Source organism: Lolium rigidum, chromosome 1, assembly GCF_022539505.1.
Source record: "Lolium rigidum isolate FL_2022 chromosome 1, APGP_CSIRO_Lrig_0.1, whole genome shotgun sequence".
In the NCBI taxonomy this organism is placed as follows: Eukaryota; Viridiplantae; Streptophyta; class Magnoliopsida; order Poales; family Poaceae; genus Lolium; species Lolium rigidum.
Window position 1 is genome coordinate 268,130,004 of NC_061508.1, and position 27,315 is coordinate 268,157,318.

The 27,315-nt window shown below is 45.6% G+C and overlaps 1 protein-coding gene and 2 long non-coding RNA genes across 6 annotated transcripts; 2 read left to right on the forward strand and 1 right to left on the reverse strand.

The window, feature by feature from the left end:
- Positions 1–5,328: 5,328 nt before the first annotated feature.
- Positions 5,329–7,334, reverse strand: LOC124683671 (BTB/POZ domain-containing protein At2g46260-like). Its single transcript, XM_047218142.1, has 4 exons — positions 7,281–7,334; positions 7,144–7,207; positions 6,561–6,840; positions 5,329–6,446 (listed from the first exon to the last, which is right to left on the reverse strand). Exons 2-4 carry the CDS (start codon positions 7,190–7,192, stop codon positions 5,606–5,608), a joined length of 1,170 nt encoding a protein of 389 aa, XP_047074098.1. The 5' UTR covers positions 7,193–7,207; positions 7,281–7,334; the 3' UTR covers positions 5,329–5,605.
- Positions 7,335–13,282: 5,948 nt separating this feature from the next.
- LOC124683672 lies at positions 13,283–25,218 on the forward strand. Of its 4 annotated transcripts, none has more exons than XR_006996782.1 (9): positions 13,283–13,388; positions 14,294–14,384; positions 14,476–14,644; positions 15,354–15,553; positions 15,616–15,755; positions 18,448–18,572; positions 18,679–18,750; positions 18,946–19,156; positions 25,059–25,218. It is a non-coding gene; the product is annotated as an uncharacterized LOC124683672 (long non-coding RNA). The 4 variants fall into 4 exon arrangements; XR_006996781.1 differs by having other exon boundaries at positions 15,637–15,755; positions 18,946–19,174; XR_006996779.1 differs by having other exon boundaries at positions 15,637–15,755.
- A 683-nt stretch (positions 25,219–25,901) lies between these two features.
- On the forward strand, positions 25,902–27,220 carry LOC124683673. Its single transcript, XR_006996783.1, has 3 exons — positions 25,902–25,971; positions 26,653–26,937; positions 27,027–27,220. It is a non-coding gene; the product is annotated as an uncharacterized LOC124683673 (long non-coding RNA).
- Positions 27,221–27,315: the final 95 nt, after the last annotated feature.

The window sequence follows — 27,315 nt, forward strand, 5'->3', positions numbered from 1 at the left end:
TTTTGTGTTGCTTCAATGCCTTTACTTTGAATTATTGCTTTATGAGTTAACTCTTATGCAAGACTTATTGATGCTTGTCTTGAAGTGCTATTCATGAAAAGTCTTTGCTATATGATTCAGCTTGTTTACTCATGTCATTACCATTGTTTTGATCGCTGCATTCTCTACATATGCTGTACAAATAGTATGATCAAGTTTATGATGGCATGTCACTCCGTAAATTATCTTTGTTATCGTTTTTACCTGCTCGGGACGAGCGTAACTAAGCTTGGGGATGCTGATACGTCTCCAACGTATCGATAATTTCTTGTGTTCCATGCCACATTATTGATGTTATCTACATGTTTTATGCACACTTTATGTCATATTCGTGCATTTTCTCGGAACTAACCTATTAACAAGATGCCGAAGTGCCGCTTCTCGTTTTTCGCTGTTTTTGGTTTCGAAATCCTAGTAACGAAATATTCTCGAATCGGACGAAATCAACGCCAAAGTTCCTATTTTCATCGGAAGCATCCGAACACCCGGGAAGGACCGGAGGGGGCCACAGGGCCACCAAACCCTAGGCCGGCGCGCCGCAGGGGGCCGCGCCGCCCTAGGGTGTGGGCCCCCTTCGACCTTCCTCGCGCCGCCTCTCCGCCTATAAAGAGCCCCCTGGATCAGAAAACCCGATACCAATTGACGAAACCCACGAAACCCGCCGAGCCGCCGCCATCGCGAAGCCAAGATCCGGGGACAGGATCTCTGTTCCGGCACCCTGCCGGAGCGGGGAAGTGCCCCCGGAGGGCTTCTCCATCGACACCGCTGCCATCTCCACCGCCATCTTCATCACCGCTGCTGCTCCCATGAGGAGGGAGTAGTTCTCCATCGAGGCTCGGGGCTGTACCGGTAGCTATGTGGTTCATCTCTCTCCTATGTGTTTCAATACAATAATCTCATGAGCTGCCCTACATGATTGAGATTCATATGATGATGCTTGTAATCTAGATGTCATTATGCTAGTCAAGTGAGTTTTACTTATGTGATCTCCGGAGACTCCTCGTCCCACGTGTGTAAAGGTGACAGTGTGTGCACCGTGTGGGTCTCTTAGGCTAGATTTCACAGAATACTTACTCATTGAATGGCATAGTGAGGTGCTTATTTATATCTCTTTAAGATTGCAGCATGTTTGTATCACAATTTATCTATGTGCTACTCTAGTGATGTGTTATTAAAGTAGTTTTATTCCTCCTGCATGTGTGCAAAGGTGACGATGCGTGCACCGTGTTAGTACTTGGTTTATGCTATGATCATGATCTCTTGTAGATTATGGAGTTAACTATTGCTATGATAATATTGATGTGATCTATTCCTCCTACATATGCATGAAGGTGACAGTGGTGCATGCTATGCTAGTACTTGGTTTAGTAGCGTTGATCTATCTTACACTAAAGGTTACTTAAACATGAGCATTATTGTGGAGCTTGTTAACTCCGGCATTGAGGGTTCGTGTAATCCTACGCAATGTGTTCATCATCCAACAAAAGTGTAGAGTATGCATTTATCTCGTTCTGTTATGTGATCAATGTTGAGAGTGTCCACTAGTGAAAGTCTAATCCCTAGGCCTTGTTCCTAAATATCTGCTATCGCTGCTTGTTTACTGTTTTACTGCGTTACTACCGCTGCGTTACTACCGCTTGTTTACCGTCCCGGGCAAAGCACTTTTCTCGGTGCCGTTGCTATTACTCATATATATTTATACCACCCGTATTTCACTATCTCTTCGCCGAACTAGTGCACCTATTAGGTGTGTTGGGGACACAAGAGACTTCTTGCTTTGTGGTTGCAGGGGTTGCATGAGAGGGATATCTTTGACCTCTTCCTCCCTGAGTTCGATAAACCTTGGGTATCCACTTAAGGGAAACTTGCTGCTGTTCTACAAACCTCTGCTCTTGGAGGCCCAACACTGTCTACAAGAATAGAAGCTCCCGTAGACATCACCCCGTCGCGGGTGCTGGCCGTCAAGAGCCGCCGCGCGTCGCCGCCGAGGGGCCGCGACTGCCAGGCCTCGCCGCCGAGCGAGCTGGCCGACGGGAGCTGCGCGTGCCTGACCCTGCCACGGGTGCTAGCCGCCGGGAGCCGCTTGTGCTGGCCGTCGGGCGCCACCGCACGTACTGGGCCGACGCCGCTGGCCGTCCCGTTTCGCCGCCACGCGAGCTTGGCCGCCGCCGCTTGCCGTCCTGCGCCGCCGCGCGTGCTCGCCGTGCTCGGCTGCCACGCGTGCTGGCCATCCTGAGCCGTCACGGGCGCCGCCGCTGGGCGTGCTGTTTCGCCGCCGCGCGTGCTTGGCCGCCGTTGCGGGCGTGCGCCGCCGCCGCTGACCGTGCTGGCCGTCCTGCGCCGCCGCTGGCCGTATTGGGCCGCCGCCGTGGGCATGCGATGTCGCACGTGATGGCTGTGCTGGATGGTTAGCGTGATGTTTTCTTTTTTTTTTCTTTTCATCCGCTCGGTGGTTAGCACCTCGTTCCTCCAGATTCCACCAAATTTGCCGAACGAGTCCATTCTGCATCTGTGCGGTATATTCCATTCCGAGAAACTTGTTGGTTCCGTTCCTTCTACCCAACCGAACACGAGAATGAGTGTTAGGTGCGGAACCGTCCCATTTCATTCCTCCTAATTCTAGAACCGAACACACACTAAAGTAGATGATTCAAAACAAAATACTTCAACATTTTACTTTTCCAAACAAAACATTGATGTCGTCTTCGTTAACTACAGAAACCTTGATAGAAGTTAAACTCGGCACTTACAGACTTTACTGTGACTGTATCTGCACATGTTTCCAATATTTATGAACTAGTATCGGAAAGCACCATGGCATGGATACAGGAAAACGCACAGAACTAAACACATGAAATCTGAAAAAGCCATCTTCTTAGCTTGAACATCAAACACTAACAAAGCCTGACTATAATGCAGCAATTCCTACTCAAGAATAGAAACCATCCTGTTTGTTCTCCATGTTCGATCGAAACACACATCGCCCCAAACCGAGAAAATCTTCAGTGTTGAACGCGTAACACAGCTGCGCTGGAAATACATATTATTCCTTGACAATGCTCGTTCAACACTGGAACTGTTTTTACATACAGTAGCATTTTAGCAAACTGCTGCAACCAGGAAATATTACATCTCGGCCTGCTTGGTTGGTTAAGACTTAAGAGGAAGGGCCGATGCAGAACTCGTTGGTCGGCTGCGGCGCGGGCGCGGTGGTGCATAGCGCCGGAGGCCGAGGGAGGTTGCCTTCTGGAGGCGCTTGAGGTCGGCGTCGTCGTCTGTCAAGATGACGAATCCGTCGTTCTGGAAGATGCTGTCGAGGAAGGCGAGGTTGCAGGCTCGGCGGGACTGGGCGTCGTCGCGGTGCGCGTCGAGGGCGGCCCTGTCGCGCAGCACGGCGAGGCACCTGGCGGCGGCGTCGTCTCTGTCGGGGTGGGCGCGCAGGACGGGCAGGATGGCGCGCGCCAGGTACCGCCGGGCCCAGGCCTCGTCGCCCCGCTTGAGCGCGCGGACGAAGCGCTGGAACCTGACGATGAACAGGGTGGCTGCCGCCTCGGGCGTGGTCCTGTCTTCCAGGAACGCCGACACGTACTCGTCCGCCGCCCGCCACCGCCCCTCGTCGATCATGGAGCCCATGCGGGGCCAGTCGAAGCGGAGCCGCGCCTCCTTCTCCAGCGCGTGCGCCGCCCGGTGGAGTTTCCTCGACTTGAGGAACGCGTACACGCGCCGGACGAGGAGATGCTCCGACTGCCGATCCATGCTCCTCGACTGTTCCTTTGCGATGTGATGCGTCTTCTTCTTCTCCCCGCCTTCCTCACTTTAGTTAGTTTGAAGAAAGAGGTAATGTGTTGCGTGGTTCGTGCATGAGCCCTCAATCCGTGCTTATATAGATTGGTGTTGCCGATTCCGGCTTCGATTCTCATGCACGTCACAAATCGCCAATCCGAGTAGGAACCGGTGTGACTGTGACAACATTTGGATTGCCAACCATATCACCGATTCCTAATCGGAGTCGGCTAGCCCAGTCCATAAAGGCAGGAGCTGTTGCACAAACCAAGCGATCCAGCGAGCTCATCGTTCCATTCTCTGGCCAGAAAACGATGGCGATCGACCGGCAGTCTGAGAGGACCGTCCTGCGGCGAGCGCACACGTTCCTCAGATCACGCAAGCTTACGGCGACGGCGCGCGCGCTGGAGAAGGAGGCCATGCTGCTCAGGAGAAGAGCGGTCGAACCAGCGGCCGGCGACGGAGGGCGTCGTCGACCGGCAGTCGGAGTTGATCGTCCTGCGCCGCACGCACGCGTTCCTCAAGTCACGCGACCTCGAGGCGGCGGCCTACGCGCTGGAGAAGGAGGCGCGGCTCAGGTTCGACTACCGCCACGTATCGACCCTGCTGGAGGATGGACGGTGGCGGTCGGCGGACGAGTACGTGTCGTCGTTCCTGGGAGACGCGCGCACGCCGGCGGCGTCCGCCGCGCGCGCTGTTCGTCGTCAGGTTCCAGCGCTTGGTGGACGCGATCAGGCGGGAGAAGACGGCGTGGGCGCGACGGTACCTGGACCTTGCCGTGCGGCCCGTGCTGGCGAACCACCCCGACGGGGCCGCGGCGTGGGCCGGCTGCCTCCGGCCGCTAGACGCCGACGCGGAGGCTCTCCGGGAGGATCACCCCGACGACGCCCGGTACAGGCTGCGCTGCGTCCGCAACTTCATGCGCTGCATCAACTACAACGCGCAGCTCAGCCGTTGCAAACTCAGCTTCTTCAACGACGAGCGGCCCATGCGCGTCCGCGGCGGCCGTGCCACCAGCAGTCCAGCACCCTAGGCCTGCGCCGCCACGCCCGGCACACAAGATGCAGCGCCTGAGAGCGACGCATCGATGTGCACCACACACTGATGTAGAGGATCCGTTTTTTTAAGGTAGCTAGTATATATGTCTTCACAGATGCTTATGCTATATACATGCTGTCGGCCGGATGCATCAAGTGTAATCAAGCGGTGAAATTTTATGTACTCCGTACCATTCAGAGCACGCTGGTAAGATAAAACAGAGCATGACATTCTTCTTGTATTTTTAGGTTGCAGGCCTAGTTTGCAGGAACAAAAGAAAATGGTTTTGCAAAGTCTCAATCAACTGAGATCGTCTTCAAGTCTAACCGCACAAAAGTGCAATCACATTTTAGTGTAAAAATATCTGGATCAAAAGAAATGCTGGTGGAGAAAAAAAATCAGTCTATCGAGACAAAAATCTCAGTCTATCGAGAAAAATATCACTTTTAAAGTTTGCACTTTAATTTCTAAATGGATAATAAATCTCAGTCTATCGAGACAAAGAGTGTCGGCCCCTGGTTTTCAACTTCCAGGCTAAAATCCTACATCAACTCTTTGCACTGGTCAGGCGCCAAACAATTTACAGAAGACACAAGAATAATGAAATGGGACCACAGTTACAAGAAAGAACTACAACATTCCCAGGCAACCAACATGGTCCCACTGAATCGACTCACGCAGCACTGTCGACGGCAACTCAGCTGTGTGAGATGTCAAATCTTTATGTCCTCTGAGTGAGATACCATCAAGTCTGCAAGTCCGCAGGCTGCTTGACAACCGTCAAATCAGCTCTAAGATGCAACACGCCATCGATGAAGAAGCTGTCATCAGCAATGAACGACGACCATGGAACATCAAAAAGATCGTAGCATCCACGCATAGAATCATCAGTAACATCATAACTTCCTTCGAACTTGCTCACGAATTGTCCTGACGATTTTACCCTAGCAGCAAACTCAAGATCTATTGTTAAAGATATGGGCTTGTCTGGCACTTCGTCAATCCCGAACCATAGACCAAAGCTGTTGTAGTTACTCTGCTGGTCCAGCTCACAGCATGCCGTGAGAAAGAACTGCAGCCCTACAAGATGGAACGGGACCGAGTATTTATCTCCTGCTGGGAAGAGTCGAGAGCACTCATCACGCTTTAGATCCATGTAAACTATAACCTGTGGGCGAGGTCGATCAAACGAAACCACTTCCACAGGGTTGTACGTGTAAGCTCGCTCTGGCAATTGCCAACAAGTTGTTGAATCAGCTGCATGACTGGTTTGTTGCCATGATGGGTCAAGTTTGTATGCAAGTACCTCGATGATACGCTTGGTTACTGCTTGCTCATGGTCCATAATATTGTAGATGAACGTAAGGACCTTCCCCAGTTCAATCCAGCTCATATGTTCGAAGCGCACCAAAGGGAGTAAACGAGAACAAAATATCTCAGATCTATCCTCCAATTTTGGGTATTGCGAGCAAACCCACTCGAGCAAGAAGTCAAATATGAAACTTTCATCTTTCACCTGTAGGTCGCTACTGGTGAGGATGGCCTCGATACCAACAAGAGGGATGCTCATCATCTCATCTTGGAACCTGATATGAGACAACAAATGCCTTGAGTACACTTCATACATGATTTTGTGATAATAATGCTTACCTTGAAAGAAAATAAAATAAGAGGTGGGTACGTAGGATGGAATGACTCACTTATCCAAATCCTTGTATTTGTTGACAAGGAATTCCTTGGCCGCATCTGTCAAAGCTTGAACTTCAGCAGCCACTGAAATGGAGCATGGGTAGTCTAGGTAGAGCAGTGCAGATTCTGTGGTCATAGGCAAGCTTGTGAGCAACTGACTGCAGAGTCTCGTGCAAGAAACAACCTCAAATTTATCGGCAGCCATCAAGATGTCAAGCAGGTGAGCAGGCTCAGTCGTTGTCAACTTTCCACTGTACATAAAGCTTAAAAGCTCCATAACTGCATTTTCCTCTGTTCCATGTAGAACGAAAATAAGGCATTATTAAGGGGACAGTTCAATAAATAACTAAACAAAAAGAGAACAGAGTTTTGGGGGTCCAATGAGTATTTTAAGTATGAAGAGAAAAAAAATGAGAGAAGATATCACTGGGAGACCAGCTGCTTTATTATCGTAGAAAATGAAATGAAATGGCAAACAATCGTCCCTTCACTATGTAAATATTATAAAGCATATAGAAAATGATAACATCGTCGGAATAGCAAATGAGAATAAACTATAGGATGAAGAATGTCACAGTTGAACCATCACATTACCTGAATCAGCAATTCGAAGTGTTGTATGTGTTTGATCAGATTCTTTCATGCCATTTGAGAAAAGCTAGGAGCATGAAACTTATTAGAAAACGTGGGCTGTATAGAGCAAATATATTTCACATGGTTATCAAAATTACCTTGAGGAAGAAAGGACTTCTAGCGGCAAGAACTGCTGAACTGATATAAATGATCTCCCCGGCAACGGCGCCGGAAAAATAGCTTGATGACACGTGAAGCACACGTCCGTTGGGAACCCCAAGAGGAAGGTGTGATGTGTACATCAGCGAGTTTCCCTCAGTAAGAAACCAAGGTTATCGAACCAGTAGGAGATGAAGGCCACGTGAAGGTTGTTGGTGAAGGAGTGTAGTGCGGTGCAACACCAGGTATTCCGGCGCCAACGTGGAACCTGCACAACACAATCAAAATACTTTGCCCCAACTTAACAGTGAGGTTATCAATCTCACCGGCTTGCTGTAAACAAAGGATTAAACGTATGGTGTGGAGAATGATGTTTGCTTGCAAAGAACAACATAGAACAATGATTGCAGTAGGTTGTATTTCAGATGTAAAAGAATGGACCGGGGTCCACAGTTCACTAGTGGTGTCTCTCCAATAAGATAAATAACATGTCGGGTGAACAAATTACAGTTGGACAATTGACAAATAGAGAGGGCATAACAATGCACATACATATCATGAGGACTACTATGAGATTTACTTAGGGCATTACGACAAAGAACATAGACCGCTATCCAGCATGGATCTATGCCTAAAAATCCACCTTCGGGTTAGCATCCGCACCCCTTCCAGTATTAAGTTGCAAACAACAGAAAATTGCATTAAGTACTGTGCGTAATATAAACAATACAAATATCCTTAGGTAAAGCATTGATGTTTTATCCCTAGTGGCAACAGCACATCCACAATCTTAGGGGTTGCTGTCACTCCCCCAGATTCAATGGAGACATGAACCCACTATCTAGCATAAATACTCCCTCTTGGAGTTACAAGTATCAACTTGGCCAGAGCCTCTACTAGAAACGGAGAGCATGCAAGATCATAAACAACACATATATGATAGATCAATAATCAACTTGACATAGTATTCCATATTCATCGGATCCCAACAAACACAACATGTAGCATTACAAATAGATGATCTTGATCATGATAGGCAGCTCACAAGATCTAAACATGATAGCACAAGAGGAGAAGACAACCATCTAGCTACTGCTATGGACCCATAGTCCAAGGATGAACTACTCACGCATCAGTCCGGAGGCGGGCATGGTGATGTAGAGCCCTCCGGTGATGATTCCCCTCTCCGGCAGGGGTGACGGAGGCGATCTTCAGAACCCCCAAGATGGGGTTGACGGCGGCGGCGTCTCAGTAACTTTTCTCGTATCGTGGCTCTCGGTACAAGGGTTTTCGCGACGGAAGGATTATATAGGCGAAGGGGCAGAGTCGGGGAACGCCCGAGGGGCCCACCCCATATGGCGGCGCGACTAGGGGTGGGGCCGCGCCCCCCTATGGTGTGGCCGCCTCGTGCCCCTCTTCGTCTCTTCTTCGGTGTTCGGAAGACTCCGTGGAAAATAAGACCGTGGGCTTTTGTTTCGTCCAATTCCGAGAATATTTCCTGTGTAGGATTTCTGAAACCAAAAATAGCAGAAAACAGGAACGGGCGCTTCGGCATCTTGTTAATAGGTTAGTACCGGAAAATGCATCAAAATGATATAAAGTGTATGTAAAACATGTGAGTATTGTCATAAAACTAGCATGGAACATAAGAAATTATAGATACGTTTGAGACGTATCATCCCGCTGCCGCCCTTTCCCCGCCGAGTTCCGCCACACTACCGCATCTCCCGCCATGATCTAGGTGAAGTAGCCGAAGGCCACCGCCACCAGACCCGCCGTCCACCTTCGCCGCCCCTGGAAGACCCCGCCTCCGCGCGAAGGGCAGTCCATGGACGCGCCACCACCGCCCCCTGCACCTTTGGCAGCCGGACGCGGCCGCCACCGCCAATCCCGACAGCGGCAACGGCCAGGAGGAGGAAGATCGATGGGCCGCATCTTCTTGGGTTCAGGTCGTCGTCCGGAGCCACCTCACACGAGACGTCCCGGGGCGAAGGTGTGGGAAGGGAGGAGAGGGGATGGGAGGGGATGGTGGTGAAGGGTGGAGGGACGGTGGCGACGCTGGGAGGGTGGAGAGTGGAGGGGCGGCGGCTAGATCAGGGAGGGGTCACCGTGTGCGTCTCGCTAAAACTGTTGTTGAAGAGTTATCCTCCGTTGCGCCTAAAGTTACATATGAAATGATTACGTAAGAACCCATTCACCGGGTCAAATTAGAAAATTTTCTTACATGTATTCAAGCTAAATTTTTACATGTCATCTTATCTAATCTTACATGGTAGGTGTGTGTTGTCAAATCCTTCCGTGTTGGTTGTAAAAATTGCACAAAAATCAATTATGTATAAATTCATGTGACAAGAAATTCTTACATGTATTACCTCTTTAAATTACATGTCATTTTGCCTTAATAGTCTGTAAAAATCCATCCACAATATTTGTCATACATGCAAGTAGGAAAAATCCTACTTATATTCAAAAAATAACTAATGTAAGTAGGAAAATATCTCCTACAATTAGGGAAAATATTCTTGTATTTTTGGTCTAAATTACATATGAAAATTTCAGTCATGTAAGTAGGAAAATAACTCTTGCACGGCTGAAAATTTGCATGTCTCTCTGCCTGGTATTACATAGTTGATAACATGTAAAACTAATTTACATGACTGTCAGTAGGTGATGTTTATTTTTACATATTTGCATACCTAGTGTAGAAGAAACAAAGCTGTTAAGGTGCATACGATACATAAAAGAATAACTACTCCCTCTGTGCATCAATGTAAGATGTTTTAGGTACTTTTAAAGTAGATTAGATATAAACCAAAATAAGTAAATCTACACCTAAATATAGACTAGATACAAACTAAAGTGGATAACTCAAAACAAAATGCTTCAACATTTTACATTTCCAAACAAAACATTGATGTCGTCTTGGTTAACTACAGAAACCTTGGTAGAAGTTAAACTCGCACTTACAGACTTTACTGTGACTGAAATCTATCTGCACATGTTTCCATTATTTATGAACTAGTACCGGAAAGCACCATGGCATGGATACAGGAAAACGCACAGAACTAAGGAAACACATGAAATCTGAAAAAGCCATCTTCTTAGCTTGAACATCAAACACTAACAAAGCCTGACTATAATGCAACAATTCCTACTCAAGAATAGAAACCATCCTGTTTGTTCTCCATGCTCGATCGAAACACACATCGCCCCAAACCGAGAAAATCTTCAGTGCTGAACGCATAACACAGCTGCGCTGGAAATACATATTCCTTGACAATGCTCGTTCAACACTGGAACTGTTTTTACATACAGTACCAATTCAGCAAACTGCTGAAACCAGGAAATATCACATGTCTGCCTGCTTGGTTGGTTAAGACTTAAGAGTTGGTAGCTGGAGGAAGGGCCGACGCAGAACTCCTTGGTCGGCTGCGGCGTTGACATTTTGCACGGCGAGCGAGGCACCTGGCGGCGGTGGCGTGTCTCTCGCCGTTGACATTTTGCTTTGGTCTCTCAATTTCGCGTTTCAGATTTGGCCACTCAATGAGCGAAACGATGGAGCTTGTGCCTTTGGCGGCGTGCAGAGCGCACCGCGTGTGGTAGGCCTGGTGTGGTGGACATGCATGGATGAAGCGGCGGTTCGGGGCGAGCTGGAGCACCTGACCTGAGGGCTGAGGCTGACGCTGGGGTCCACGCACGAGCGAGCGAGTCGGTTCGACTTTGGACCCCACGCGCGAAACGGTCGACCTGGATCTTTTCTTCTTCAATTCAATTCAGCGTGTCGAGTAATCGCGCGCCGATGTAAACTTGGTCCCTCCGTCTCCTTAATTAATTTGTTTTTTGCCAACTCCAAACTCATTCGCTCGCTCACACCGCTGGCACCAAGCTAACATGCCCAACCAACCCATCGTCTCACACCACACCGTGACCAATGTCTAGAATTTTGGGAAACTTGGCCACCCTAACCGTCGAACCAACGACAACTTTGACGACATCCTTGAACGGTGATGTCGCACTTCTTGTCAAGGTGACAAGAAGGATGTCGACATCGCGGCGTCATGTAGCGTCCTTCCATTAATTGTTGGGGAAAGTGGCCCCCAATAGTGTGAGAGGACTCATGCGATGGCCCTCCGATGGTCTTCTGCCGGTGCGTGTTTTCCGCACCGACCCGACTCGATGAACAACAAGGCAGCATGCATGATGGCCGTACACCGGCATGCATGGTGTCCTCGTGATGAAGATGAGTTGCGACTCGTATGCGTTGTCGATGAGATGTACTACACCGACGAGGGAGACACACCACTCGTTGAACTTTTTTGCACTTCTCCCTCTTCACCATCAAGCATAGCTATATCGACAGGTTGCAAGCTTGCACGCCGACAAACTAATTAACCTGACGTAGGTCGGTCATCATCTTAGATGGCTTGGCGTGAGAGGGAGACAAAAGTTTTTTTTTTGGCGATGAAGAGGACAACATACATGCCCTTGTATTACAAGGAATGGCTTCATGTTTCTTTTTTGAGAATACGATGCAATTGTATTAATTCAACGAAATATCCAACACAAGAGAGTTCACAATGCTAGCCAGTGGATCGCTGAGCCAAACCCAGAGCTTATCCTCGCAGCCTTCTTTTTCTAACCCATGTGCAACCACAATTGTTGTCCGTCAAACGACATGCATCGAGGTTTCCCCGAAGCCTCCCAACAACTCCTTGATCTCCTCTACGAGAGGACTATGAAATGATCGGTCCTTCTCCTCGTTCCGCATCATAGCCATGACCCCTGCACAATCCGTCTCCAAAATCACCTTCGACGCTTGTACCTCCTTCGCAAGCACTAGGCCTCTTCTGCGTGCAAGAAGCTCAACCCTCTCCGCATCAGTAACATGGGCAAAAAAATGGCACGGTCCCGCGATGAAGCCACCATGGTGTACTATGATGACCACAACTCCCCCTCAGTTGCCTTCGCTTTGACGGTATGCTCCGTTCGCGTTCATCTTAAACCAGCTTGCGTTAGGAGGCCGTCAACACTCCACCGTTCTGGATACCACCGCCGACGCTTCAGGTTTTAGATTACTCAACTCCTCGACAATTGCCACTGATTTCGCAACTATCGATCCTGGGTCCTATTTATGCTGCTATTCCCTTGCATCATTTCGCGCCAGCCATATATAGATTATAAATTAGCGTGAAAGCCCATGCAGTCTGGTTGTTAGACCCTTTTCCGACCCAATCCAAAATCCACCCCTTCAAATCAGCATGGCAGACCAGGGTTTTTGGTGGAGGCTCAAAGAGACCTCCAACGTGCTCCGCCAACAACGCCCATGTTTGCGTGCCAAGTGAGGACATGTCCAGAAACGGTGAATCAAGCTATCAGTTTTGTCGCACACTAGACAAACCACGCCGTCTTTAATTTTCCTATGACTGTGCTCGGTTCCCACTACTAGACCATTATCGATGAGACGCCACATGTGCACCTTCATCTTCCGTTTCTCCACCGATTTTTTTGGCAGTCTCATTTAGAGGTGGTTCTTCTTGACAATTGGTTGGGAAGGTGGCAAAATTTCAAACTAATTCAGTGAGCGAGGGAGGATCAAAATCTCGCATGATTCCGAAGCTAGTTAAGTCGTGGCACAATTTTCGGACGAAAATAATAAATGCAAAGAGAGCGTCGCGTTGGGTGAAAAAATCACGCAATCAAAAGACGAAAATCACGCAACACTTCTCGATGCCCGGCTCTCACCCAACGCCCGCGCCGACTCCTCGATCCCCGGCCACTCTCCGCCCGCGCCGGCGCTCCCCTAGACTTCCACTCGCGCCGCCGCTAACCCTAGCTAGCTGGAGGCCGGCATCGAGGACGACGGGGCGCTACCTCGCGCGGTCTTCCATCGGCCGTCGACCAAAACCGTGCCCAGGACCCACGGCGGCTCTACTCGCGAGCGTGCGTGCATCTGTGGTCGAGGAAGGCCGCTGGTGGCCGGGAGATGCGTTGCCCTCCTCCCATCGCGTCCTCCTCCGTGAGGCCGCTCCGCCCCACCAGCGCCTGGGCTCCGTCAAGGGCGTCTACTTCGGAGTGCTCGTCCGCCGGTAACAAGGCCGCCCCCGCTGGTGAGGACACCACTACTCTCGTCTTCACTCCCTGTCTCCCTCTCCCAGCCCAAGAACGACAAGTTCTTGCAGGACGCTGGCCTGTTGAAGGGAAAACTACTGTTTTACGATTCGATCCCAAGTGCTGCCGGTTGTAGTAGTGTCAGGAGATGTCCTAGATATGCTTTAGCATTGCCCTATCGTTGTTCAGATTCGAAACTTGCACTATTGTTGTTGCAGAATCGGACATTCGAGTCTGTTTAGATTATGGCCAGGTATCGCCCCTCCAATTTTTTTGGCGTTCACTGAGGGCGAGGGCGTCTGTTTGGATACATTAAGCCATAATTTCAGATCAATGCCAACTTTTTAGTCAGTACGTTCAGTTGGGCAAATCCGGGGCGGCAAAATCGTTGGCCACATTTTTGGCACGCCCCGTTTTGGTAGGGCTTGTGTGGGCGCTACCCAAACAGCCCCTTTGTTTTGCTGTCTAAATACTCTAGCTTGTAATGATCTACTTAGCTGCTAGATATGCGTATATGTTGTCACACATTATATTTTCTTCATGTCCAGAACCAAACTTCTGTATGAAAATCTGAAATGTAGCCTCCTAAATCTTTAGATATGATAATGCTTCGGTAGTGTTTGATCACACTTATCCCCCCTAGATTATGTAATAGAAGTTTGATCATGATTTGATCAAAGAATTCTTCCGTAATTTGAGCCTGATCACATATAGGTCGTATTTGTAATACATCATTATAAGTAATTTTGTTTGTTCCCGCTTGTTGTCCATTTAGCAATCTGATCTGGTCATCATATCATGAAGCAAATCATAACACTTAATGTTTAATAATGATTCCAACATGTAAATATTTCCTCCTATGCCCTTGGCCTTTGAGTTTGACTTCCTGGTTCCTTTCTTGTAGGGTCCGAACATGTTTTGGGGGGCGTCGTGCAAAAGGTCCGGCCCACTGCGGCTGCCGCTGTTCAGGAACTCGTCGACATTGGCATCTAAAGGTACTATCTTCTGCCTTGCCCAATTCCGCTCCATTAAAATCCCTCTATCTCTGTACTTGCTAAAATGATATTGGTTTGGCACCTCTGTCAGGAAGGGCTTCTGTGGCTGCTCATACCACCTCTCCCCTGAGTTCTGCAGCGATGTCGTGACAATGCTGTTCTGATGCTAATCCTTGGATGACCATGACTTCCTCGAGCAGGATCGGCATCACCATCAAGTGCGGCGGGGTCGACGTAATCTCCACCGCTGATGTGCTTTGGTATGATATGCTTGCTGCACATGCTCATCTCTCCGTGTGCATTATGTTCTTGCAAATGCGAGCACACAGGTTAAGAATCCAGTCGGAAATTTTGTGATGCATCTTTTGTTGAACTGTGTTGCTGGGTTATGAAAGAGGGAATGAATTGAAGAGTACGTGGCAACCAATGCTTTCATAGTTTGAGTCTGAATTAAATGATTTGATATTTTGCCGCGGGATGTAGATACAAGTTCGTTCATATACCTTTCCTGATGGAAAGGTGCTCCATATTTTGTATCTCCTGTCAAAATAAAATGATTTGCTTCAGCTTTATGGCAGATTTGGTCCCTTGCTTGCCTACACAGTACTAATTAGTCATTTGTTGCATTGGTTTTAGGTTGTAGAGATCCCCCATTTGGTTTTCCTCAATTTTATCTTTCCTTTTTTCCTCTATGTATCAGGATTAAGCTATGCAAACCTTTTAAATCATTCAAAAGTGCAAATTTGTGTGATAAAATTTCTTACTATGCACGAGAATGTCTAATCTTTTACAATATTTGTTCCGCAACTTCAACTGCAATCTCTGTATTCCAAATTTCCTTTCAATTAGTCTTGCGATTAGATGATTCCGACAGAATTCTGCATGTTAATATTACATGTATTTTATGATTTTTTTAGAGATGAAAGCTTTCTTCAAATTTTGTTGAAGTCAATTGTATTGTTTATGTAGGACATGTTGTATTGCAAGAGCTTGGTCGAAGAAACCTACTGTTTCCTGGCACTATCACAAAGTTCAGTTTCTGAGGCTTTCAGTGTTGTATCGTTTTAGGTCGTCTTGTACGCTACTGACTTGGCCAGTGGTGGATTGGATATCCCAACTCTTGATCATGCTATCAACTATGGCATTCCAAAGTATCTTTATATGTAACAGTAAGTATCCCTATCAATGTATTTGATGAATGTTCAGTGTTCCTTGTGTAATGTTTTCATAGTCTTCCGCTGGGACTTCTCAGGAAATATGAATGCATTTATGTGGCTGCCGTTGGCTTCCCCAACCAACTCCTCAAGCTGTTGCTGCAGGCAACCACTTGGGCATGTTGCTGCCGACGAACTCCCCAACCTCGTGCTGCCGGTGAGACCTCTCTTCTAATTTTGGTTTCTTTTTATCATGTTCAATGTGTTAGCGGTGGAAACATTCCTTGTGTTACTGCATCTGCTCCCATGTGTCTACCTGAGTTGCCAAAATCCTTGTGTCCTGTATGCATTAGAATTTGTCTTTGCTTGTGTATACAATCGTTGCTGACAATTGATAGTTTTGTGACATAAAATGGATTTGGTTCCATCTTTTGTTTGGTGGAATGTTTTCATGTACTCTCTCCGCTCCAGTGAGGAGCGCATAATTTTTGTGGCGTGGGGATTAAGGAGCAGCTAGGTACGTGAGAGTTATACTGTTTCCCCCCTCCACAATGACCGCAATAGCTATAATTAGCGCGCGATATGCCCCGCGATAGTTTCCCTGTCTGCCTTGCAAATACTCCTTCCGTTTCAAAGAATAAGGCACCCTCGTTTTGCATGTTTTTTCTTTGACTAAAAATTACTCTAAATATACAAAGATTGTTGGTTTAAAATTAGCATTATTAGAAAGTGCTTTTGGTTATGAATCCAACGATATCAACTACGTACAATATAATAAAGATTTTGTTGCTCAATTTTGTTTGGTCAAAGTTTGTCTTGGAATGTGCGTGCGCCTTATTCATTGAAACGGAGGTAGTAGTTGTTTGCATTGGATCTTTTGCAGTAAGATAAGAAGCTAAGTTTACAGGGCATACGATAGACTAGCAAATTTGTAAAGTTCATTTCTTATAAATTTATAAGTTAATTGCTTGGAATTTATAAATTTACTTGATATGATTGCTTTGAGCCTTTGAAATCTTCCTGGAAGATCAACAAAAATTTGAAGCATGCATGATGGTCATCATTTATCGTGTTACCTTCATAACGTGTCTACTGTCTAGTTATTCGTGTCAATGTGTGATGTCAAGTACTGCTACTATATGGATATCAGACTTTTTGGTGTTCTTGCCATGTCTTGGTTAGTTGGCATCCATGACGTTTATGTATGTAGTGATCTAAAAGGCCTATTTTTTGCATTAAAGATAGTCCCTTTTTGCTTGGATTTTGAAGTTGCAAGTTGCAACATTCCCCATAATTTGGATGTAGATTCTAACAAAGTTTTGTTGAAACTTCCTACTCTCTGTCGCGATCAAAACTTGAATCTTCTACCGTCATTACCGACTAGTCTTGTGTTTGCCTTCCATGGTGTTGACAGACGACCTTATTTTGAGCTTGCTGTGGTAGTGTTGTAACTTAATTGTTGTTTAACTTCCTGTGGTGATTAACACTTGAATCTTTTTTCGAGAAAACGCAAAAGACTTTTGCGTTTCATTTCATTGAAAAGATAGAAAGTTATACAAGCCTCCTAGGAGGCGGGGTACAGGTACAAGAAGTGACTCAGTGCACATCCCAGGTCGTCGGAAGCACTACCCTAATGCCCTTCGCGCCGGCCGTAGCCCAAAGATGAGCCTCATCGAAGATCTCCTGGACCAAGTCGCGCACCGAGGGCTGGGTTCTGTCAAACACGCAAGAGTTGCGGTGCTTCCAGAGCATCCAAGGCGTCAACAGGGTGAAGGAGTCCAGCCCTTTGCGCATAGGCTTAGCGGTCATCTGCCTGGCCTTGTGCCACCACTCGTCGAGGGAGGCGTCGTTGCTGTCTGGCGGCTGACAGGTCATGCGGAGGCGAGCCAGCACCTCGTGCCAAACCTGTCGCGAGAAGGGACAGGCGAGGATGAGATGGTGCATGGTCTCAGGCATCTGGTCGCAGAGGAGGCAGCGGGGATGGTGCTGGAGGCCTCGCCTGGCGAGGCGTTGGGCAGTCCAGCAGCGATCCATGCAGGCAAGCCAAGTGAAAAACTTGACCCGCGGCGGCGCCCAAGTCTTCCAATTAAGCTTCCAGGAGCTGGAGGCAGTGGAGCCATGGAATTGCGCAAGGTAGCAAGACTTGGCGGTGTAAGTACCAGCGCAAGTGCAGCCACTTGAATCTTCTAACATCGTGATTCAATTGTCTCCTGTTCGCTGACCTTCTGGTAAAGCTTAGTTTGTCACCATTGGTTTTTGACTGTATTCCTTCTTCGGTTAGCTCCAGAGAGGTGGTTATCATGAACTGTTTATTCCTTATTTTTATTCATATTCCCAAATTGTAATTTGGAATATTGACCACTTTTGCTACTTGAGATTCATGTAATTAAGACACAGTTCTTCACTATTTGAGATTCATGTATTTAAAATTGGATAAGGCAGTATCAATGCAGACTGTGTGCCAAATGTTAAAACTTGAAATATTGAAGTTTTTACTCTGGAGTGCATTCAGGCTGTTCATGTGGGTCCTTGCGCACGCACAAATGAGAAAAATAGATATTGACCTCAATTTTCTCTCTTGCTTTTACTATCTGCTTTACTAGAATTCAAGATGCTATCTATTCTTTTATATGTTGTAACAATAGGGCTGTTTTTTTCAGCATTACTTGGATTGCAATCTTGATTTCATATTTAAGGAAGTCAAAGTTCCCCCGAAGATAAGTTGAAATTTGTTAGGCAAAGTATAGAATATGAGTACCTTACTTTTTTTCGAGAATGGCGTGGCTAGAGCTTTTCCCCTGTATTATATATGTTGTCATATACTCTGTAGTTCTCTTATGTCCTTCGCCTTGGTTTTTTTTTTTAACAGGCTTTGCCTTGTGTTTGACTACCTGATTCCTATCTTGTAGGCACTGAATATGTTTTGAGAGAAGAAAGTCAGGGGAGGACAATTGTAGTTTGCTTGCCATCCGAACCTCCTATTTTCCAAAACAGGAGTCTTGCTTACGCTGAGTGAGCATGATGCTCTGGATAGGTTAGTGCTGCCCACTTCAACACGCAACATGTTTGTTTTGCTTGCAGCCCTTTTGAGCAACCATTTTCAAAGTCAAATCTAATAGTTGTGCTATTTTTGTATGCAGCAAGTCCCCGAGTATGCCCATGATGGCCAGGTAGTACAACATGGCATCCTCATCGGACTGTGTTGCCAACGGGTAAGCCTTGCTGCCAATCTTTCCAGTAGCGAATGAACTAGTAGTAGGCGCAACTGACGACTTTGATCCGGCTGTACTTCTATGAGTCGGTACTTGTGTTCCAACCAAAAACCTCAACTAGTTGCGACTACTCGAACTAGTACCGCGACTAGTTCGTGAGTCTGTACCTTATCGACTCGTAATCCTTGAATGCAGGGCTGCCCATACTTTGAATTTAAAGGACTTCACTCCAAGAGCATAATCTGTCACGAGCAGCACGAACTCAGAGAGCTCCAAGGAGATGAAGGTGTGCTCCATCTGTCACAAACTCGGAGCATAATCCTAAGCCGCCGGCGTTGCCGTGGCTGGATGTCGTAGTGCGGTGGGCCAGTTGCACCATTGGATGGCTTCAGTTCAAAATCTACAGGTTTGAGATTTTTTCTTGGTATGGCTTCACTTTACTTCAGCTGTTTTGCTCTGCTCTGCTGTAGACTATCATGTGTAGGTAGGTCCATACTTGTGCTCTCTGGCGATGAGCTACCGCACCTAGTCTTGTCATTTTTTTGTGGATAGTAGTCTTGTCTTACTGGAGTGGGTGGTTTCCTACCAACTGTGCCAATGATTATTTGTTTGGTAGTTGCTAAGCTTAGACGTTTATTCAGTGCAATTGTCTTTACTTCACTAGCCCTTGCTGTAGTGCAAATGGATCTGGGAATTTGTCCATTTCCTAGAGGGGAAGAACAACCAAAAAAAATGTGTTAATAGTTTTCTCTTGCTTATCTCGGTGTATACTGTATGTAATCTATTGGTTTTATTAGCTCAACTGTTCCTAACTAAAGTTACTTCTTGATATACTACTCCCTCCGGTCTCTTTTAATTGACTCGGATTTAGTACAAAGTTGTACTAAATCCGAGTCAATTATAAAGGACCGGAGGGAGTACTTTGATGTAGCCTGTACTCTCGGTAGGTATTACGGTTCAGCTGCTTAGTCAAGCAGTTATCTTTACTATTAAATGGGAGTTGGTTGTTTGACACTCAATGCACTTTGGTGGTCATCATTGGGAGCATCATGTCCGTCCAATCAATCTCATGGCCTCCGCTTCGTTCGATCTTATTTCACGATATCAATCATAGTATCATCAGCTAATTAATTAGGAATGATATATTTCCTTGTTTGGAAAAGAAAACAACCATCTCACGAGGATTGTCCCATGGCCTCTAAAACGAAATCTCCCCTGCACCTTCCTTTCTGGCCGCTAATTATATCCCACCCCTAAGAGAAAATCGGTACACAATCCCCTCTTTCCTATTATAATTCAACGCGTGATCTTTAGTTTCCGCTAACAAATGTAGGACTATCTAAAAAAAATCAGAACGGGATCCCCTCTATCCTCTTGATATATCGAATACAGCTTCTGTTCATATGGGTTTTGCCTGCTCCGTAGGAAATGGCGCCCCTCGTTCCCTTTCCTGCTGAGGGTGCGGGAGAGGAGCAGTCGGTGGCGGCGGTGATGACCAGTGTTTCTCTCGCTGCGGAAGAGGAGCAGTCGATGCCTTTTTCATTATCTCAACGTCATCTCGTGTGGTCTCTTTATTGCATCTCGTCCCGCGCGCTAGGGTTCCTGGGCCATCGCCGGCATCGCGCGGCAGTCACTGCAGTGGCGACTTCTCCATGCCCTCGCCACCCTCCGGCGCATCGTCGTTGTCACGGTGCGTTCTTCGTCGAGCTCCAGGACCCGAGCTCCAGTGGATGCCGGCGGGATGATACTAGAGAGGGAGGATGCTGACAGGAGGTGCGCAAGCATGGCCTGCGGCGACAATATGGAGACAGCAGCTGCCGCCTGTGATGAATAACAGTGAGGGTGGTTGACACGGCCACCCCTTCCTCGCAGCCCCCCTCAGGTTTCGCCCCCTCCCCGGCCTTCCCCTCCCCTCCCATCTCTCTGTCTTGCATGTCCGACCCGCCCGTTTGTGCTCGTGTCGTGATTCCCAATTCTAGATTTGATCGGAGCCTGGTCCGGTACCTAACGGACCGATCCAGGGCATTCTTACTCTCGTTTGGTATTACATAAACCGGAGAACTGGAGGAATTCAGAGGGAGGGCCTTGTATATTAATGATGTTCTTTCTTGTCTGGCTACATACTTTATGTGCTCCGTTAAGCTGCATAAGTCTGATTAAAAATTTGTGAGAAAGCATGTAGGCAATTTGTTTTGGGGGATAAGGACGATTGCACAAACACATCAATGGTCAGCTATCTGGGATCTAATTTGTAAGACTGAAACAGGTGTGATTAATTTGGAAAGCTCTAATGAAGGGCTCCATTTTAGGAAGTTGCATAATTTTTTTTTTTTTGAGAGCTAATGTTCCCTTAGGTAGTTTTGTCTTGTTTTACCATAACAATGCTATGGATCCCCTTCCCCATACTCAGCACTAATAATCAGGCGCATTCATGTGGCTTCACATAATGTCCTTGCTAGACCCCTATAGCAGCGAGACTTTGTAAGCCGGGATATAGTGCCTCTATCCTTTTCTTGAAAGACTTTTGTAAGGGGGAAATATATTTGTTTTCTCTAGACCAGGACATCAATTTAAGGTCTTTCAGATTATCTCCTCTTTATTTGCCTGGCTCCTTTCGGCTTAGGATTTTAATGAACTTCAACAAGTCGATGAAATTTGCATTTCACTGCTTATTCTTACTGACCAACAAGAGCCTGACAGTTGGGCTTTTGCATGGCTCCTCATCAGGGACAGGCTGAATAGTCGAGATATGATGTTGTGTAGACACTGGCACCTTTGATTATTCAGGCAGTATCTGTGTTTTGTGTTCTGATGAAATTTTGAAATGTAGTTCTTTTGTTTTGGTTTGACTTTCTTATGTTGTTTTCCTTGAACAGATCATCTATAATGGTTGCGCTATGTAGTAAGTGGGGATGTTTATTTCTCTGTTGGCAACTTTCCTGAATATGTGAAGTTATCTGGTCGAAAACTAAATGATATAATAGAGCTGGCGAAAGGGTTGACGAGAGAAGGAAAAACCCAACTGATTTTACTCTATGGAAGGAAAAACACATGTCCTTATTTCCATTAGGTAGATTTTTTGTGTTTGCTCACTGAAAGAGATGATTTATACATTTGGTTCAGCACCAAGTTAGTTGATTCTTTGTGTACACTGTAGGCTGCAAAATATGGGGAGCCATGGTGCGATAGCCCTTGGGGGCCCGGGTAGACCAGGATGACACATCAAATGCAATGCCATGAGTGCGCAATATTTGGGCAATTCTTTTGGCATACATGGTGGATGGGAGGACATGGTATTTCCGCACCATAAAAATGAGATTGCTCAAAGCTGTGTGGCATGGTGTGACAACAATATAAATTACAGGTTGCACAATGGTTTTGTCAATGTAAACGGCCAGAAAATATCTAAGTCGCTATGTACTTTATTACTATATGCAACTTAATGGCCTGACTAATTTATTACTTTTGTTTCCAAATAAGTATACCCTTCTTTCTCGAAGATTGCCAACCTTTTCAGGTTATAGAGTTGTACCCCCACTTTCTGTGGGGATGTTTTTACTTGGTACTCACTATAGGGCCCCGATCAACTACACAGTAGAGCGGCTTAATGTTGCATTAGATAGATTGTACTATACACTTATCAGGTATATTCTATCTTTATATGTAATGGCTTCAGGCTATTAATATCTTTTGCTACTATATGTTCACATGAACTGCTTACATGCCTAATAAGAATCTGTGTATACTATTGCTGGTGGGTTTCTGTGGACATTGGGGTTGTGTGTAGCTGTGTACAAGAACGTAGAATAACATTAACCAGTTTAAACAACATTAATACAATCTGGACTATTTTCTTTTATGACTGCATGTGGGATATGAGGATTGCTTTCTTGGCTTCAGGAAGCCTGGAATTTTTCAGGCCTTCTTATTTTGGCTTTTCTTGTAGCAAGCATGTGTACATATTCCAACAGTGACCATCCTACTGAGAAAAGTAACGCACATAAAGGGTTATTGTTCAGCCAACGTACTTGTGTATCTAGAGGAAAGTTTGGTTACTGTCTTTGACGAATTAATTACATACCCATGTTGTTCTCTCACATTTTTAAGACAGAGTGGTAGCAACCTATTTCTATAAATTGTAATCACTTATATCCAATTGGTGATAGAAGAAGAGCACGGTTGCATACCTTTTAACCGAGGCACTACCACAAACTCTACCTATGTTATATTTTTTATAAGTATGCCCTCACTTTGTGTAGGAAATTCGGCGGACAATGTTACAGGGCAAGCTAACATAATTTTTTTCTGATATCTCATACATAGCTACTTGGGATACATTTTGTAGCTGCTTTGAGCGAGCTGACCACTTGAAGCAGTAAATGCAGTTTGCTAAACAACAGGCAGGGACAATAACAAATGTTTTAGAAATATCATGGGTTTGTTGGCTTGAATTTTGGATTCCCGAGTTTCAATTGCGGTATGTCACATTTATCTGCACTGCATTCCTATTTTTCAGATGTGTGCCCTAGATTTCTTACGGTGATTTTCAATAAATTAATTACTACGTATATCCAACTTATTAAATAGACTAGGATAGCTGATTTCAAATTTTGGGACTGGAGCCTTTGCTAATCTTCTCATTTGAGCTAACCTTGCAGTAGTGAAGTGTTACTGAATTTCTTTCTATTTTTCCATCGCAGAATGGTAGTTTGTTTTGTTAAATTTAAATTTTATTATAAAAGGCGAGCATGTGCTTGTTTGTTATGTGGGTTCACCACTTAAGGAGAAAAAGCACCTGATATTGTGCACTTGTGCAACAACCCTAAAGAGGAGTATGTGAGGAGAAAAGTTAGAGGATTTTTGGAGTGGAAACCTCTCCAATTCGAGATTTCTCTTGATATTGGTAGGTACGGAATATTTCCAGTGATTTTCACCAATTTCAATCACAGACAACAAACAAACAATAGACTAGCAACATGATGGGATGGTAGTTGATAAAGTCAAAAGAATGTGACCATATATCTTTTTGTTGTTGTGAGTAATCTACTATGTGAGTTTGCACCTGCTCTCTCAGATCCATTATGTACATTCTTTGCAGTCAATAAAGTTGAATTTCTCTCTTTCCATGTACAAATTGTAAAAGTAGAATTGCATATAATGTTGTAGAAGTCTAACTAAATACAAGTGACCGGCACAAGCCATTGAACGTGTGCAAACGGATGCGAAGGGGTGGACCTTGTCTCCACCTTATCAACGAGTGGCGGACTAGAGGAGGGACATGACGCCGGCACCTGGTGGGGTGAGGGCCTCAGAGTGGTGGAGAGATGGCAGATGAGGGAGCAGACGGTAGTCACGACCGTGGCCCATGGGTGAGTGGGAGAAAAAGCGAGGCCAAGTGCGAAGATAGGGGAAGAGAGTGTGTAACTCATATGTAAGGTCTAGGTCCATGTGTCAATTTTTAAGTATTTGCAGGTGATTTAGAAAATTTTGGGATCAAGAATTATACCTCCAAATCCAACGCGTCCACCAGTGTAAAATTTTAGACAATAACATGTATGCGTACAATACCTATTCCACGATCTTGTTAAATTCTTCTAAGTTTATTCTTTGGTAAGAATGGAAAAACATACATTTATAGAAACCGTGGCAACGCGCGGGCATTCAACTAGTTGCTTTAAATGGGCAGTTTTCTGTCTGGTGAGTTATCGTCAATTTCGACACTGAATCAAATATGATTTCAAGATAACAGTTGAAGAAAATGTTTTGTAGGTAGTAAAACATACTTTTTCGAGTACATACTTAGTGTTCTCTGTTAATTTATACTAAAAGACGAAATGGTTTGCCCAGTGTGGACATATTTGTCATTATGATCAGAATGTTTACGTGGGTCCAAATATAGCGAGCAAACTTGTGAATATTTTTGATATTTTGCTAGTTGTAGTTGGCTTCCCGAAAAGCTAAATAATAGTATATACCTGGATTAATGCTTGTTGTTGTAGTTGGCTTCAATGTGCTCAAATACTCACTGTAAATAGTTATACACGAGATTATCTACACGAATGCGTTTTTTACAGTGTGGCAGACTTTATGACCTTGTGAGTAAATATGTGAGCTTTGCTGTTTGCTCCGTCCCTTTTTTATAATAATAGTAAGATAGCCTACAAGCTCTTCTATACTTAGAAGCACAATCAGAATTATTATATTTTTTTGTTTGTTGCTTTGTACTTATCTCTACAGGTAGTATTGATTTAATTTGCAATGCTGTGGCATTTTTTTCTGTACTGATATTTGATATATTTACTTCCAAGATTCAGAAGACTAGATGCATAGGACACAGTTATCTCCATTGAGAGCTCCCATGCTCATGTACTTGCATTTTGACTGCTTCCTCCTTCACCTCTGCCCTTTGGCGGTGAGTTCACCGTGCCACAACTGTGGCAGCGGTGGCCTTCTTCTACGCCTCCAAGGTTTAGGCGAGTCCCTAAGTTCCTCATCTTTCTCTATGCCGCAACCTGAAGTTTATGGTTATTTCATGGAATTTCCTTATGTTTACTTGTACCTTTTCCATAAGGGTACTAATAAGTAATGCCGACACATTAGAAAATGGATAAATACTCATGTTGCTCTCCACTGTTTCTGTTTGCGGAGACCATGGAGATCATTGTTTTGTATGTGCTAAGTTCTCGGAGAGAACACTTTTATTTCCCTTTGTTCCCATCTGAAAATACCTTTCTCAAGGCATTGTCAATAGCGGTACTAAACTTCTCTTGCCAAAGTTGTTTACTTCAATCTGCAGTAAGCTATCCCCTTACAAAAGTTTACTTCTTCTGTGCTGCTGGCAATCTCAGTGTGAGGAGTGTTCTATATATAGCTATTCCAGAAAAACCACACAATATATTTAATTCCTTTTGGTAACTCTTTGTATTTTTTATCATGCTGTTTTAAGTTCTGTTTTGTTTAGGTGTCTTTTTCTTGGGATGGCTCTACATATATTTGGGATATTGAATATGACAAGATTTTTGCTAGTTTAGCTTTTAGCTCAAGTGAAGCATATGTTAATGAGTCCTTGCCTGAATTACAAGATCCCTTTCCATCAGTTTAATTGTGGTGAACATTATTTTGTGCACTAACAGTGTCCATTCTATTTGTAGGATGGACAAGCAGAGCTGGAGGTATGCAGGGGGCGGCGGTGCCTTCTTCCTCTAAGTCTCGGCGGTTCCGGTGAGTATCCATGATGTGATCAGGCCTGTGATGCTGGTTTAGGTTCAGGTTTGGTAGTTTTATAAGTAAGCGTTGTTCTTTTGTTGATGTTTAGGATTAGTTCCTATATTTCCCTATTGCCCTGCGTTTGGTTGTATGGTTGAATGACCCTCAGCAGTGCCGTGTGCACCTTGTACCCTTTTTTGGATTATATTGTCTCCTGTGTTACGTGGATGTTGCAAAAGCCGCATAGGACATGCCAGATTTTCTAGCTGAAATATGTATTGGCTACTCTGTTTTTTCTTTCTTGAATTTTTCTAATAAATAATACTTAGAAAATAGAGCAAAGCAATATGATTTTTTTGACATGTAGCAGCACAATAGTAATGCTCATCTCTTGAAACAGCTTGATATATGCATAATTTTGTGGCATAGATGCACTCTTTTTGGAAACTGATCGATGTCGAGGCCATACCAAGGATACATTGAGTTTGCTTGTCTTATTGCTATGTAGTAATGCTCATCTCTTTAAAGAGCTTGATATATGCATGATTTTGAGGCATATATACGTTTTTCTTCTTGGAAACTGATCGATGTTGAGGCCATACCAACGATACATTGAGTTTGCTTGTCTTATTGCATTGGTAGAGCATTTATTTTCCCTGGTTGGAAGATCTAATATGCCATGCTACTGTTCCACAGGTTTCTGGAACCAAGTCCATCCTCTAGAGAATGAGATGCTCACGAGGATCATCGAGCAAGGACTGGACGTAAACTCCCGTGTGCCCCAAAGCAGCCTACTTTTGTAATGCTGCCTGGTCAGGTCTGGCCGTTCTGGCTGCGATTTCTCAAGATGCATTGATGCCGCGATGGGGAGGCCAACCGGCTGCTACTGCTATGTGGCCTTCTCATAGGCAAGGCCAACCGGTGATGATGTCGACCACCGCCGTCGTCGGCAGACTGACACCCATCTCCACACACATCAAGGTACAAGCTGTGCCCCAATCACCTATTTGGAATCCTCTTCTCCCCCATCTCAATGTAACCTCAAAATTGATTCCTTGCGACTCCTGCAGTACAATACCTTGGCAGCTGTCGTGGAGGCTGGAGATCCATCTGCTAGCATGGTCACGATGCTACCTGTAGGAGGACCTGCGGTTGCTGCATCTGCACTTCCAGGAGGAAAGGTGGCTAGACCCGTTGGTTGTGCTGCGGCGCCGGTTTCATCTCCAATGACTCCCTCTACCGCTGCTATCGCCTGCATCAGTACCAAGAACGCGTCGAGGTAACTTTGCTCTTTCTCTAACCCTGATGCATTGTTGCTGCACATGCTCATCTCAAGTTTGCATTACGTTCTTGCAAAAA

Excerpts from the sequence above, each read along its gene's own strand:
- LOC124683671 (XM_047218142.1), bottom strand. The coding sequence starts at position 7,192 with ATGAAAGAATCTGATCAAACACATACAACACTTCGAATTGCTGATTCA. Across the intron at positions 6,841-7,143 it reads ACTTCGAATTGCTGATTCAG|AGGAAAATGCAGTTATGGAG; the intron begins GTAATGTGATGG and ends TACATGGAACAG. Across the intron at positions 6,447-6,560 it reads AAATACAAGGATTTGGATAA|GTTCCAAGATGAGATGATGA; the intron begins GTGAGTCATTCC and ends GTCTCATATCAG.